Source organism: Venturia canescens, chromosome 4 (genome assembly GCF_019457755.1).
Source record: "Venturia canescens isolate UGA chromosome 4, ASM1945775v1, whole genome shotgun sequence".
NCBI classification, from domain to species: Eukaryota; Metazoa; Arthropoda; class Insecta; order Hymenoptera; family Ichneumonidae; genus Venturia; species Venturia canescens.
In genome coordinates this window covers 10286544-10300647 of record NC_057424.1, presented here as the reverse complement: position 1 = coordinate 10300647, position 14104 = coordinate 10286544, and the positions used below count along the sequence as shown (strand labels likewise).

At 46.2% G+C, this 14104-nt stretch overlaps 1 protein-coding gene and 1 long non-coding RNA gene across 7 annotated transcripts in view; both read left to right on the top strand.

The window, feature by feature from the left end:
* Rpb8 (DNA-directed RNA polymerases I, II, and III subunit Rpb8) overlaps positions 1 to 12537 on the top strand; it is a 33634-nt gene extending 21097 nt beyond the window's left edge. For all 5 annotated transcript variants that reach the window (XM_043416906.1, XM_043416907.1, XM_043416910.1 and 2 more), the window contains exon 4: positions 11675 to 12537. In XM_043416906.1, coding sequence (XP_043272841.1) covers positions 11675 to 11792 — 118 coding nt within the window. In that variant the 3' untranslated portion in view covers positions 11793 to 12537. The remainder of the gene's footprint in view (positions 1 to 11674) is intronic.
* Positions 902 to 6600, top strand: LOC122409392 (uncharacterized). 2 transcript variants are annotated; one of them, XR_006260673.1, is made up of 2 exons: positions 902 to 1407; positions 1663 to 6600. It is a non-coding gene; the product is annotated as an uncharacterized lncRNA (long non-coding RNA). The 2 variants fall into 2 exon arrangements; XR_006260672.1 differs by having other exon boundaries at positions 1659 to 6600.
* Positions 12538 to 14104: the final 1567 nt, after the last annotated feature.

The following is a 14104-nucleotide window of genomic DNA, read 5'->3' as shown; positions in this document are numbered from 1 at the left end:
TTTTACAGGTTTTACCGGTCAATTCTTCCCCCCCGCGTGAAAATGTCAGTCTCGAAAAAACAAAGCGATACACGAGTCTGACCTTTTTCCATTTTTTTCGTTCCAAGTTGATTTCTTAACCTCAAACGCAACGAAAAAGTCGTTTATACGAGAAACTTGAAAGTACCTTCGATGACAGCGTCTCAGAAATATGTAAAGTTGACATTTTACGTATTTCCGTGTTCGAAGCTAGCTTTCAGCGGAATCGTATAATTTGGTGAGTTCTCGCCGAAGCGATTTCGCTTTCGATCGGTCCAAAAGTGTTTCTCCACGATAAAACGAAAAGCAGTGAATGAAAAATGGGAATTGTGCAGTGCGAAACGACAGGTAAATCGAACCCTGGGAAACCGGCCGACCGAAAAAACGTCCAGTCGTCGATCCACCGTAGCGAAGAGGGGAAAATGGAATTTATCGATTCCCTGAGAACGCGCTGTCAAAATTGAGCTTGTAAAACACACGAGAGAACGAGGAGCGAGGAGGGACGAGTTGATGCACGCCAAAAGGAGGAAAGGCGAGAGAAGAAAGGGAGGAGGGGCGAGGAGGAGACGAGCGAGATTCGCGTGGGGAAGGGAAGGGGAAAAATGAAGAAGCGTCTGGCGCGAGGAGCTTTTCCCTTCTTCCGGGTACGAGAGTCGCTCGCCCATTGGTGGATCGCGCATCGGCCTGAGTTTCCCCGCGTTGGCCAAGGACGCGTCGACGAGTGCCTGAGACGTCTCGGCGCGAGACTTTCTGTCAAAATCAGCTGACGCTCGTCTCGGGCGATCAGCTGATGCGAGTCTCGTTCAAGATCGAAAAATATGTCATTCCACCTGCATAAATCAATTTTCGTAGCTGAATGCGTAGCAATTCGATAAAGGTATGCGTGCCGCGGTGTCTCAGACGTGCCACAGATACGCTTTTGTGATTTTTTCGAATCCCCTCAGTCGCACTCGCCGGAAAATATTCTTCCGCTTTGATCGGGACGTCAAATCCTTCCAAAAAAATTCGTTTTCTCCTCTCGGAAGCGCGCTTTTTTCAGTTTCATTTCGAATTACCTTCAGTGCAGTGAAAAATAAGTCGAGCGAGCAGCAACGAGAACAAAGCCGCCTCGGCAATAATCGTGCCTTCGTCAACGCACTCGCGCGGTCTTACGCAACGGATGTGACGGAAGAAGAAACGAGAAAAAAATCAACGGCACAAAGGACTGGTGGGTGGTCGGGTAGAAGCGTGTGTGCTCGCAGCAAACACGGTGACTTGAAAAAAAACCGCCCGGAGGTAACTTCGCGTGCGTCATCTCGATGGCACATCTCCGCTTGCGCCAGGGATGCAGAGGGGGCTTCGTGATCGAGAAGTAAAGAATTGAGCTCGCGACGCCTCGTGGGCATTGCTGTAAATACGAATTTCATTTGAAACCTATTCGCAAAATTTCTCATCACAATCCTTCCCATTGTATTTTTTCTTTTCGTCCACGTTTCTTTTCCCGCGATAAAAACTCCCGAATTTATTTTTAAAAAACCCGAAATTTTCGTCTCAAAAAATCTCTTGACATTTTTCAAATCCACTTCGCTCTCGTGACCCTTCACATATTCATGAACGTCTATTTATTCATGTTGTATACGTGACATTGCGCACACGCGAAGAAAGGCTTCGCTCCGAGCCTCGAGGTCCTGGGATGCATCGCTTATGGGCTGGGAATCCTCCTGCTCGACCCCAGGAGTGACCCAGTTTGCGTAGTCGGCCCCATGTACAGACACCTGCGTCACCCATGACTGCGCTACGTCGAGGCCGAACGAGGGGTGCCCGGAGAATATTCTTCGCGCCCTCTTCCCCTCCCCTCGCCCACATCCCTCTCGAAATTCATCCATCGAACACAACCGTTGAGAAATCCGACATTCGATTTATGGTGATTTTTTTTTGGTGTCGAAACTTTCGCTCTTGTCGTTAAATTTTGACAGAATCGTCGGTTCTCTGCTCCGCAAAAGATAAACGAAACAGAAAAAAAGTGGGGCTCATCATTTTTTAACTTTTCCTCGAGTTTTCTTCCCAGAAAATATTCAAGGAGGGTGGATCGCGAAATAAAAATAATCAGAATTTCATCAAGTTTCGTGATATTCTTTGGCATCAAGTATACGAATACAGTTTTTTTCAAATTTTTTTACCACCTGGTTGTCGCATAATTGAACGTTAAATCCAAGTTTTATGCACGAGATGTATAACTGTATATGTGCAAACTCTATGCTTGTACACGTGAACTTTTGTGTTCGATTACTCGAGAGCTACGTGGTAGAAAAATCTAAAAAAACTTACATTGTTTTATATATTTAAAAATAATAAATTTACCAAATTTGATGAAATTCTTTATATTTTCAATCCTCGTGTTCCTGATCTTTGGATCGACTATTGACAGAAATCGTTTCAATTATTGTCGGTTCTCCGACCATTCGGATGTCGGAAAAGAGATTTTTCGAACCCTGGAATTTTCGGTTTGACGGATAATCTGGACGTCAACTTGTAGGAAAACGAGGAGAAAATATGACTATTTCTCCTCGTGCATGTGCACGATACAAGGGGCAGGAAGAAAGGGGTGAAAGTAGAACCGGGCGAGCAATCCGGGAACCAGGGGAAGGTCAAATCAGATTGAATCTAGGCCCGGTGTCGCTGAATGTGGGTCACCTCTGGAGCATATATAGGCGTGCGGGAACAACGAGAGTGAAGTCAAGTGCTGCCCTCTACCCATAAAAGTGCTTAATCCAAGCACCCTCCCGCTTTCGATTATCGAACAAATGTTAACGTGACAAAAGAGGAGAAACAACCATCGACATTCGTCGAACTCGTAGGCAGTTTGCAAGTCGAATTCGGGTTTTTATTGAAACAGAAATTCCTCTATTTTATGGGCATTCGAATACTTGGAAGCTCGCGCGGTTCGGGGATGAGAACGCGCTTCGGGCGATCCAATCTGAAGTCGGATCTTCCTGCCTCCTGATTTTCCTGGATGTCGAATATTTATTCCAGTAATTTGCGTTTTTAGTGAATTTTCAGAAGCAAACTTGATCAAGTTTACAAAATTTCGTTGTTCGCCATAACGAACTTCCGAACGAATAACTGGAAGACAAGAAACGAATTATGACAACAGCCTTTTTAGCTTGCGTCGTGTTTAGCATTATTTGCCAGTTTTTCTCGGAGATCCGAGAATCGTGACTGTTGCATGCCCGCTTCATGCCGTGACATTGAGGCCTTGGTTGCATGCTCCGCTGCTTCTCGGGACTCTGTTATTTTGTGTGCGTGTAAAAACACGTGTTGCTCGCGACACTTGTCTTCTCCGGTCTGCCGACGGTAAAAGTGCGCTCATAGAGACGCGCCTTGGAGGCAATATTCTGTGCCCTTTTTTTAGCCTTTTTCCTCTCTCTCTCACTAGCACTCTCCATTCATAATCGTTTTGTAATAATCCACGAGCTCATCCAAGTTTATTCATTTTTCTCCGGAAGCGTTTGATTTTCGTGGAAAAGAAAGTTCCGCGTTGGAATTTTTTCCACTTAAATGTTGTGCGTAACTTTTATTTTTCCTGGAATATCGAAACTTTTCTGGGAAATATTGGAATCGGCTGGCTTAGCCATCGTGCCGCGCTCTTGCGTACGACGCGAGCAGCTTGTGACTGAAAGACGGCTGTGATGCAGAGCACATTTTTATCGGAAATGCTCGATTTTCCGGGAAAAAAGTCAAGTCTGATTCTCCGACGAAAGGAGGAACTTTTATTTCATACTCAACGTCGACCTTTTTAATTACGCATTATTAATTGATTTTTTTTTCTTCGAGTATAAATTCTCCGGGTAAAAGAAGTTTTACGTAAAGTTGTGGATTCGCGTGCTCGAAAAATTTAACAACCGCCTCGGACGTCACAAAAAAAGTAATTTTTAATGATGATTTGAAAAATTAATGCTTCAATGTAAATTCGCACGAATTACATAACCTCGACGAAGCTTTGTTGAGGAATAACATTGAAATAACGATCTGCATGAATCGTAATGAAAAATTCCCGAAACGGTCAATTGGCGTTTTCGTCCGTTTTAATTTGCTCGAAAATTTGGAATCGTTTTTTCCCGTTGTTTTATTTCCGTTCTTCCCTTCGTACGACACTTCTGCTTTTTTTTTCTGGCGAATTAATAAGCTTGACAGGCGTTCGTTTGATGTATGACGCGTTTAGGAAAAGTGGGGAAAAATCGAGGCGAATTCGATGCTCGGGTCGATGGAGGCGGCAGCGAAGAGCGTGAAAGGGTTGCGCGCGGGGCCATCAAGAGGACGTCACTGGCGGCGGGGCGGGAGGGGCGCGAGCGCTACGCAGGAGAGACGCGAGGGGGCAGCAGCGAATTGGTTCTACAGCCGTTCCAGTCGAGCGCTACAAGCGCGGGAGCATCGTTGCCTTGAACTGTGTAGTAATCGCGTTGTAATCGTGTTAACTACACGACAGTTCGAGCCTCGCTTAACGTCTTTCTCTATTTTGTCGTTTTTCGTTTATTGTTTATTCCTCTTTTTGCGCCTTTGCAGGCTTGAATCTCCAAGCGCGCGCGCACACACGATACTCACTATTTCTTCACGTCGGAATCACTTCTATCGCTCTTCATTCTTCATTTCGCTCTCCTTCTGTTCGAAACGAATTCTCCCATCCACAATGAAATCATTGTTCTCGCGTTGTTCTACACGTTCCTCGTTCTCATTTCGCACGACGTGAGAATCACAGTGATCTTTGTATGTTCGCATTTTATTTATTTTTCGAATTCTCTAGTCGTGCCCAGTGACGTGAGTACTATGCTATATTACTATGTGTGTGTATATATTTCCGGAAGATTTTCAACAGCTCGGTGTGTTCCTTCTCGAGGTCAGAGGATCAAAACAATGTGGTAGCGCGCGCTTGCACAATTATCAGTGGTAACGGGGTGAACTTAAATTTCCAACTCGTGCCAATTAAATATCAAAATTAGTCCGGGCGAGACGAGACTGGGCAATTCTAACATCGCGGCGCGGTCTCTCTTACGTGTGCAGACACCTATCGGTGTTGGCTCGAAACTTTTGGCATAGCTACCGAAAAAGAAACGGAGATATTCGCTCGCCTGCCTTGAAAATTCGGGAACGTACATTTGGCTGGGGCACGGAGAGGGCGCGATCGTCGCAATCGCTGTTTTTCTTTGTGGCCATTTATTCTCTTTGCGCCTCGGAATAAAAAAGTGAAGAAAAAAATAATCGCTCGATGGGAGCAATGCTGAAATCCTGCGAATTTAATTAGAGCATCGATTTCCCGATCCCTCCTGAAGCAGAATTCCCCGCGCGAATGAGGTTATAGAGAGCCTCCTCCCGAGTTGCCTCATTGCCGCTCTTGGAAATTGTTCCGAAAGGTCGTCCTTTATCGACCTCGCTTCCTCCAGGCCCCGGTGCTCGAGTGCAATTTCAACGCTGTACAGAATTACGGAGAAATATGCGAAACACGGGGGGGGGGGGGTTGAGCCTAAAACGACGTCGACACTTGATGGCACTGCAGTGGCGCTCACTTTCAGCAACTAATTCTTCATTGAATTTTGAGCACAGCGGACACGCAGCGTGCGACGCTGCAGAAATTTACGGTTCGAGGTTCAACCTTTTTCTTTTATTTACAAAATAACGCAACTAAAGTTCCTCCATTTTTCGACGCGTACACGAAATTCTTTCCTTCTACCAATCGGTATCTGCGCGTGCGGCAAAATCACACGTACGGGATGTCCCAAAAGTCACATGGAAAATCTTCACGAGAAAAGTCATTTAAAATTTTCCTACTCCATGGACTTTTCCCTTTCGAATCTCCGTGACTTAAATTTATGTTTTTCAAAATCGAGAATAAACTGATGAATGAAACACTGTCAGTAGTGTTCTGGATGTAACCGGTATTTGGATGGGTGACAGATTACCTGCGAGCCTACTGAGAAAAAATATATTCGAACGAAGTCACGTTCAGTCGGACGAGGAGGCAATAACGGACCGACAATTTTTCGTGTCGGAAAACCGGATTGAGTATCTCTCCTAAAAACAGGATTTCGATCCCGGGCTTTCTTAACGCGACCAAGTTTTTCTCACACTGCGCGATGAAAATTTTCAAATTTCATTTCTGTCAACACTTTTTCGGGGTGCCTCACAAAAATATAAAAATGACTAAAGTTCATTGGAGGCTGGATCGCGACGATACAATGTTGCCATGCTAAACCACGTTAAAAATATAAACAATTTCATAAAATTTGGTAAATGTATGTTTTTAAATAATATAAGACAATAGAAATTTTTTTCGATTTTTCTACCTCGTAGCTCTCGAGTAATCGAACACTAAAGTTCCCGTGTATAAGCACAGAGTTTACACACATACAGTTACACATCTCGTGCATAAAACTTGGATTTAACGCTCAATTATGCGATAACCATGTGGTAAAAGACACGTGAAAAAAATTGTATTTGTAAACTGGATGCCAAAGTATGTTATCACGAAATTTGATGAAATTCTGATTATTTTGATTTGGTGATCCACCCTCCTTAAATAATAAATATGAGCTTCTGACGATCCTCGTACACAATTATCGAGACTGAATTCAATAAACGAATCTCAGGACACCCTGTCGCTGCATGAATGCATTTATACGCGTATTTAAGCACGTATATATTGGTGTATAATATACTTAACGTCGGTGGCTCGTCTCCCGGTTATGCAACGCTCGAATTTATTTTCGTCCGTAAAAACTGGTGCAGCTAGAAGTTTAGGATCGCTCTAACGTTCGCTCTAGATCGAATCCCAGTCCATCTCCCTCTCCCACATGATATTCTCCTAGCCTCTCTGCTCTCCGTTGCTTTCAAGAGCAGGCTGTTTTTCCTTTTTCATTTCTGTTTATTCCTCAACGGAGGCTGTGTGCTGCGACAAGGTTCTGCGCCTGTGTGCCCCCGCGTTGGTGGGCAACGTGGCCAGATTTCGAATTGTACTTTGAGATCAGCAGGGCAATATGCAACAGTCTGGACGCGCGTTATAATCAGGAGGCGAGAGCTGGGCTTTGGCAAGCCCAGCTCTCGCCTCGCAGCTGTGACGCGCGCGATCCCTTGTGCAATACGCGACAATTTTTTCGCAGCGTTCTCTCTCCGCCCGTACAAACAGGTCCTGTTTCGTTGCTCGCTAATTTTGGAACACGTACGATTACCGATCTGCCAATCTGCTTTTCAATTCATACAATTTCGTACCGCAATTTATCGAATTTGACAGACGAAATTTTTGCTTTGTAAAAACAAAAAATTCCCCCTGCTGAACGTTGTCAAGCGCTCCTTTGTTTTTTATCATCGTGCCCTTTGACATGCTCCCCTCTCCTTCTTGAATATTCATTTTCCCATTGACATTGTTGATTGATACATACTCGACCGAATACACGTATTGGAACTTGAATAATTGCTTTTGTTCCAAACCGATGAGTTCTCGTTGAGCAGCAGAGTCCCATCGTCGTTGCCCTGCACAGTAATGCATTGCTCGAGGTCTTCCGCTCGACTCTTGTCCCTTCGAATACGAATCGCCACGCGGCAAGGACATTTGAGCTCGACATCACATTCGCCGTCGCTCCTCCACGCGTCCCGATTCTTCGTCCATGTTTTTTTCACCGCCCCCGCGTCTCTGTGCTCGGGGATTCGATCGGAGACTATTTTTTAATCGTCGGGAGTCACAGTCGCATAACGGGGAGGGGAAAAGGATTGATTTGTGCGGTATTCAAAGGTTGGTCGTTCGTACAATCGTCCGTGTGTGCTTAATTGATGTGAAGCAATGAAGTCAGTAAAATTCCTGGTGATCGATGTTCCGATGTTGCTTGATCGCGGTCGGAGTAATCGTCGATGCAACGACGAAAGCGTTTGAAAAATCGTCCTCGTCGCCTGTGTCGCGTTTCCGTCGAATCCGTGGATTCTTCGACGTTTTTTCGTGTCCCTCCTAATTTATATTAGCGCTGCTGCTGCAACTCCCACGGAGAAACGCAACCGGAAATAAAAAGTAGGATGACGTGCCGCGCGCGCCCGCGGAGAGCTCACCTGGTCTCGGCAGTTTGTCACAGTTGAGGGTTAACACTTGGCAAGAGTTTTTCCTAGGCGAAACCGCGGGTTGTGTAATAACGTAGTCGGCTATGTACGGCCTCGGGCTTGGCCAGAGAACGCAGCCGAACGCGCGCGCGTACTCGTGTTCGTTTCAACATTTTTCTTCTTGTTGCTTCTTTTCCTTTTTTTCTTCATCTAGTATTGGGTCTCGTAGCGGCCAGCGGGTCTGTCTCGCGCGCGCACTGTTGGCCGCTGCTGCTTCTGTTGCACTGTTTTCACGCGCGCTCGTGTGTACAGTCGTGTGATGAACGTCGTCGCGTCGTCCGTCGTTGGGACAGTAGCACGTACGAGAGCGAGCTAGTCACAGTTAGTTAGCGAATAGTCACCGAGCGACGAGCTTCGTGTATTTTCTCTCGTCGAAACACAATGTATTTCGTCTCTCGTCGTTTTTCTCTTGGCCTCTGCTTTTTTACGTCTTCATCTTGGACAGTCCGCGTGTAGAACTCGTGCTGCGATCGTTCATCGACGATGCGCGATCTCGGGCCCGTGCTTCGCCGCAGTTACGCGGAGTTATTTTTTTATTCATTGGTTTCTTTTTTCATCGCGTTTCTTCCTCTTCAACGGTCGGTGCAACGGGACTTGACCGTAAACGCGTGTTGTCGAGTCGTCGAACCAGAACTTTAAACACCGCCATATTTATCGAGTGATAAAACAGAATGTGACTCTTACGCAATCCCCACTCGTTCTCATCTCGAGCCTTTTTCTCGCTCTCGTGCTCCCGAGTTTTTCACAATCGCCCAAAGGGACCCGCGCTCCTCCAACGCGAGACGCTGTTTTCATTCGAAAGTATATCTCTTCATCCGGGATTCTTCTCTTTCTGCCCGTTCGTAACTCGATTTAAATAGGCGCCGAGGACGTGACCCGAGAAAGAAGCGCGCGCGCCCCGGCTGCAGTGAGCTTGCGGACGAAGAAGGGGAGGAGCACGAAAGATGGCGCTCCGTAACGCTTCGGACGCTCCGCTTCTCTCCTCATTAGCGTAGTTCGACCGGTTTAGGATCGCGCAAACGTCGGCGTCGATCAACCGTTCGCTCTCCGTTGTTTTACGATCTCTTTGTGTACACGGACGACCGATTAAACCGCGCCCGAAAACTCCCCGACCGGCAAAATCGATCGAACAACAAAAGTAGTATCTTCGTGCGGCGAAAGAGAGAGAGAATAAAATAACGGAATAAGCTCAAGGCCGTAAACCGGGCTGGGGTTCAATCGCGTTACTAAAAAAAAGATTAAAGTTTCATCGACGCAGATATAAGAGAGCATTAACGCCAATAAATTCAAAGTTGCGCGATCTATTACCGGTTATAAATTATAACCTAAAAGTAGTTCGGTCCTCGAGCCAAACGCGTCGCGCGACCTCGGCAACGATCGAGTCTCCTAAGCCAAAAGTGCCGATATACATTTGAAACGTCAAACGAACCGTAAAAACGAGGAATGCTCCTGCGGAAATGAGCTCTTGCCGTCGCTCTTTAACTTGTCCCGCATTCGGTGACTGCTCGCTCTCCGCGCGGACACCACCTCCGTCCCCATTTTCTCGTAACTTTAGTACGCCGACATAACCTCTTGCGCATTCTCGCGCCTCGTTCGTCTTCTTCCGCGGCGTCAGACGTCGCATTATCGCACTACAGAGACTGGAGAACAAGCTCGCGCGATAAAGAGCCTTAAAAATAAATACGCATATATGTATATGTGTTTGTACACTGAAATATTCCACATATATATGTATATACTTATCTAAATGAAGGCAGTTGGGGCTCGTGCCAGATGCGCGTTTACACGGGCCCTGAATACTGTAAATGCACTATCTGGTACGACATCTCTTCTGTCACCTCCATCGTTTTCCGACTGCCCGATAAACCCGCAACGTTCAACCTCTTAGACGTTTCGTTAGAGCGCGTGCAAGACAGAGAGAGAGAGAGAGAGAATGAAAAAATAAAGATACGGCCGCAAGCTAAAGCGTTGTTGCGTTTGTCATGTTTGACGTACTCTTGGGAAACCGTTTCAAAGGATAAATCTTTCCTCGTTTTATCCCCTCCCACTTTTTAATTAACTCGTCGATCAATTGTTTTACTCATTGTTTTTCTTCGTCTTGAAATCACAAAGTGTAGCGTTTAATTCGATAATATTGTACGAGAAAAATATAATGCTCGGAAAGAGCTCGCTGAAGAGCTGTGCTCGCTCGGCCGCCCCCCCTAAATTCTATGAGAATCATTTCGTTTCGATCCCGGCGCATTTCTCAACCCACGTCATCTGCAACTAGCTGGGCTATCTGGATTCGAGGAATTGCAGCCGCTACCGGAGGATGACGCTGGATTCAGAGATAGTCACTTAAGAATGTTTTAATACGATGCTTCAAATGTGTTTGTAAAGATGACGAGATTGTTTGATGCGAATAAAAATTGTGAGAGAACATTTTTTTTAAGTATTTTTCATCCCTCGTCTCCTTCACCTCGAATATTCATGATTCAAATTCTCTGCGGAATTAAAATGAAAGTACCTCGATTAGGGTACGAGCGTCCGAGTTGTACGAGGTTCTAAAAATGATAAAAATTTGACGAGGTTTCGTTGGAAGCGCTCCCAAAACGGAGTCCTAGACTTTGACGCAGTGGGGAAGAACGATTTGATTTTAACTATCGATCATAATGGAACCCCGATGAAATAAGGTTGCTAAATATCCGCCGATTATTCTCGTCCGAGGCGGCCTCAAATATCGCGATGAATCGAACGAGGCGCCACAGCGCGGGCCGCATGGACGCGACGAAGGTGATGAAAATCAAGCGAGTAAACGGAGACGCGGAAGGCCGCAAGACGAAGCAGAAGGAATTCGGAGATTCGTCGAATTGTGGGAGGAAAAAAGTGGGGGGAAAAGTTTGCGCGAAGTCAAAAAAATGGACGAATAGATACGAGTCGAGTCGTAGGATTGATCGTCGATTGAGAAAGAGCCTCCGCCGTCGTTGCGGCGCTCGTCCCACTCTCATTTTAGGGTCCGCCGTTTACCGTGCGCACAAGCCTTCCACGGTGCCGCCGATAACATGGGATAACCTCGAATATGTTTTTCCAAATCGTACGAAAAAGGGAGGAGGGAAGCCACAAAAGACGCTCGACCGTGGCGCCACCGGCGCTTTCTCGGCCGATCAAAATTCTTCTTTTCCTCTCAACAGCCAGCCAATATTTCTCGGTTCACGAGGCGACCGGCGTGTTGGCAGTGTGGTTAGCTGGTTGTGTGCTTAACGTTCTGCACGACCGCTATCAACACTGCATTTACGACGGTCGCAAAAAATCATCAGGAGAAGCAATCTCACGATCTCCGGGGATATAACGTCGCAAGCTGCTCGTCCCCGTCGACTTTGCGCGGACCCGCAGCCACCGTTGTTCTCACTCGTGCACCTCATTCGTAGCTCTCCTCCTTCCAGATTATTAACAACTACTTTTATAACGTTTTTCAGTATTTTCTGAGCCCCGAAACCTCGTAAAAGGACCTTAAACCCCGGACAGTGGATTAACATAACCTCCTTTGTTCTTCTCGTTGCAGATCGGCGTACGTTTCCTTCGGTGGGCTGCTCATGAGGCTGCAGGGCGACGCCAACAATCTTCACGGATTCGAGATCGATCAACACATGTACCTGCTCATGAAGAAATTAGCTTTTTAGACTCGCCTAATGTACAATTCCCGCGCGCGGTCGTTCGATAAGAAAAAACGTCAACGCACACTTCATGATGTTGCATACATTTCGTCCGTGTACACGGAAACCATTTTTACAAAGAAAGTTAAGAAAGGGTGAGAGAAAAGTAGCTCGTTCGGTTTCGAAACTGTTGAAAAACGTGGGAAGCTTTATTCACGCAAGCGTTACTGATTTTCTACTGGATTATCATCATTATTATTTCAATGTCGAGATGCGTGATAGATATTCATCAAAGAAACGATTAGAACGCAACTTTGACGACGGGCGAGCGTGTACTATAAAGCATACCGTCAAATGGGCGTTACTATGCTCCTTGGAATTTTTCGTGGTGGGGAAAACGCTCAAGGTCGTCGATGTTACTCCATCGTAAACAACGTCGTGGTACGGTGCAGACAGCGCCACGTTAGACCCGATACGAAACGTCACTTCCCCTGTCCTAACAACTATTGCGTGTCTATATTCAAGCTACGCTCTGAACGAAACTCGCGTTTATTTGTGTAGCGTGTACGTATGATCCGCTCTTTGGTACACACACCAAGCGAGAAAGTTACATCGATAACGAACGCCCTTCCTTCGCCCTCTTTTCAGCAAGACATTCCTTCGACCGCGTCAAAACTCCATTTTCACTGCCAATGTGCCAATCGAGTCGCATTGTGCAATCTCGACATGTTCACCACCGTACGAATGAATAAACGCATTTTTTAAATACAAATTTTCAACCGTCAGTCTGATTTATTTCGACCTTTTCTTCCTCTCTAGTTTTAGGTTTTGTTTCGTCTCTCACGAGATCGAAACTCGATGGTAAATTTGCTTCGTATCACGGAAGAATGAGAAAAATATTTCATAACCTAAAAAAATGGCGAACAACCTCGAATACAGACTCTCGTCGTCGACAGCATTAAATCAAGATGGCGACTGCAGAACCGGAGATTTCGATTCCGAAGTGTTTCATTTTTCGAGCCCAATTTCGTCAACGGAATCGAAGAATTCACGAATTTTCAAAGTCACGGTAAGTATCAAAGATTTTCAAACTTGCAAAGCGATCTTTTAGCACGAGATGCGGGAGGGGGTAAAAAGGATATACGTGTGCCGATGGATGCAATGAAAGGTAACGGTGTGATGGTGCGACGGTGCCTCGCGGTTTGCCTCACTTTAAATAGGAACCTGATGGACTAAAAATAGGAGCCAGGGCACACAACGCGAGCTCAGCCTCACGAACGAATGTCGCCCGACGTTGGAATGAGGCAACACCTCGGCTAGATTGTAGCAGTGCACAAATATCGCTCGACGCACACACACACACACACACACAAAAGCAGCGTTATTAACGTACGATTATTATTTTCAAGTCGATTCGGGAAGCGTCCGGTAGGGCGCGCTTGCTTAAAAACTGCAAAGGCGCTGGGAAGACGGCAGAGGGAGGTCGGGAGGGGGCTTGAGCGAAAGAAAAATATACGTGCATGCATATTTATTTATTCATGAGAGAGCTTCCGTATTCGGGGCTCCGTTTTAATGTGCTACGGAATATACGTGACTCAGAGATTACGGCAATGCGCTCGTTTAATGCGAGAAATACATGCTAGAGACGGTTAAGTGTCGCGCGTCACTTTTCGTTGATGCGCCATTGGTAACGTGCATGAACGACGAAAGAAGGGAACTCTGCCAACGCGCCGCGCGCTCCCTCGTGAACGTATCGGCGACCGCGCGAGAGCAGCTTCAACGCTAGAAAAGCGGAAGGGGCGAGAGGGCAACGGGGAACGAGCTAATTTATGTAATTATACTCGTGGCACTTGCGTGACCTTGTACGATTGAACGAATAGCCGCGTCGTTACGCTTTTATATCTATATGCACTAATATGACTCTAGCTATGTGCATATCGTCAACGGTTACACGTGTTGCGTTGCAATTCTCGTAGTCATCTAGTCAGCGAACGCGTGGGCTGCTGTGCTCCCGTCGGTATATTCGAGCTCCGATAAAAGATGCAACTTTAAATACTGCTGCTGATGCTGCTCGTGCATAAAATGCATATAAAATGAATTTACCGAGCTCACAACAAAATGGCCGAGCCTCGTCCGTCCCAACCGTCACTTATACACGTTGCGCAACATCGAAATCGCTCTGATACTTAATAAGTGCCTCCGATCCTAAATAGACTGCCCCAATGACATATTATTCTCTCTTATCTATGCAGATCGACGACGACAGTGACTTCACCGTGATTGCACAACGGTCCCCGGGTCTCGTGTACAGATTTCGGATCTGCACTAACGAACCCCCC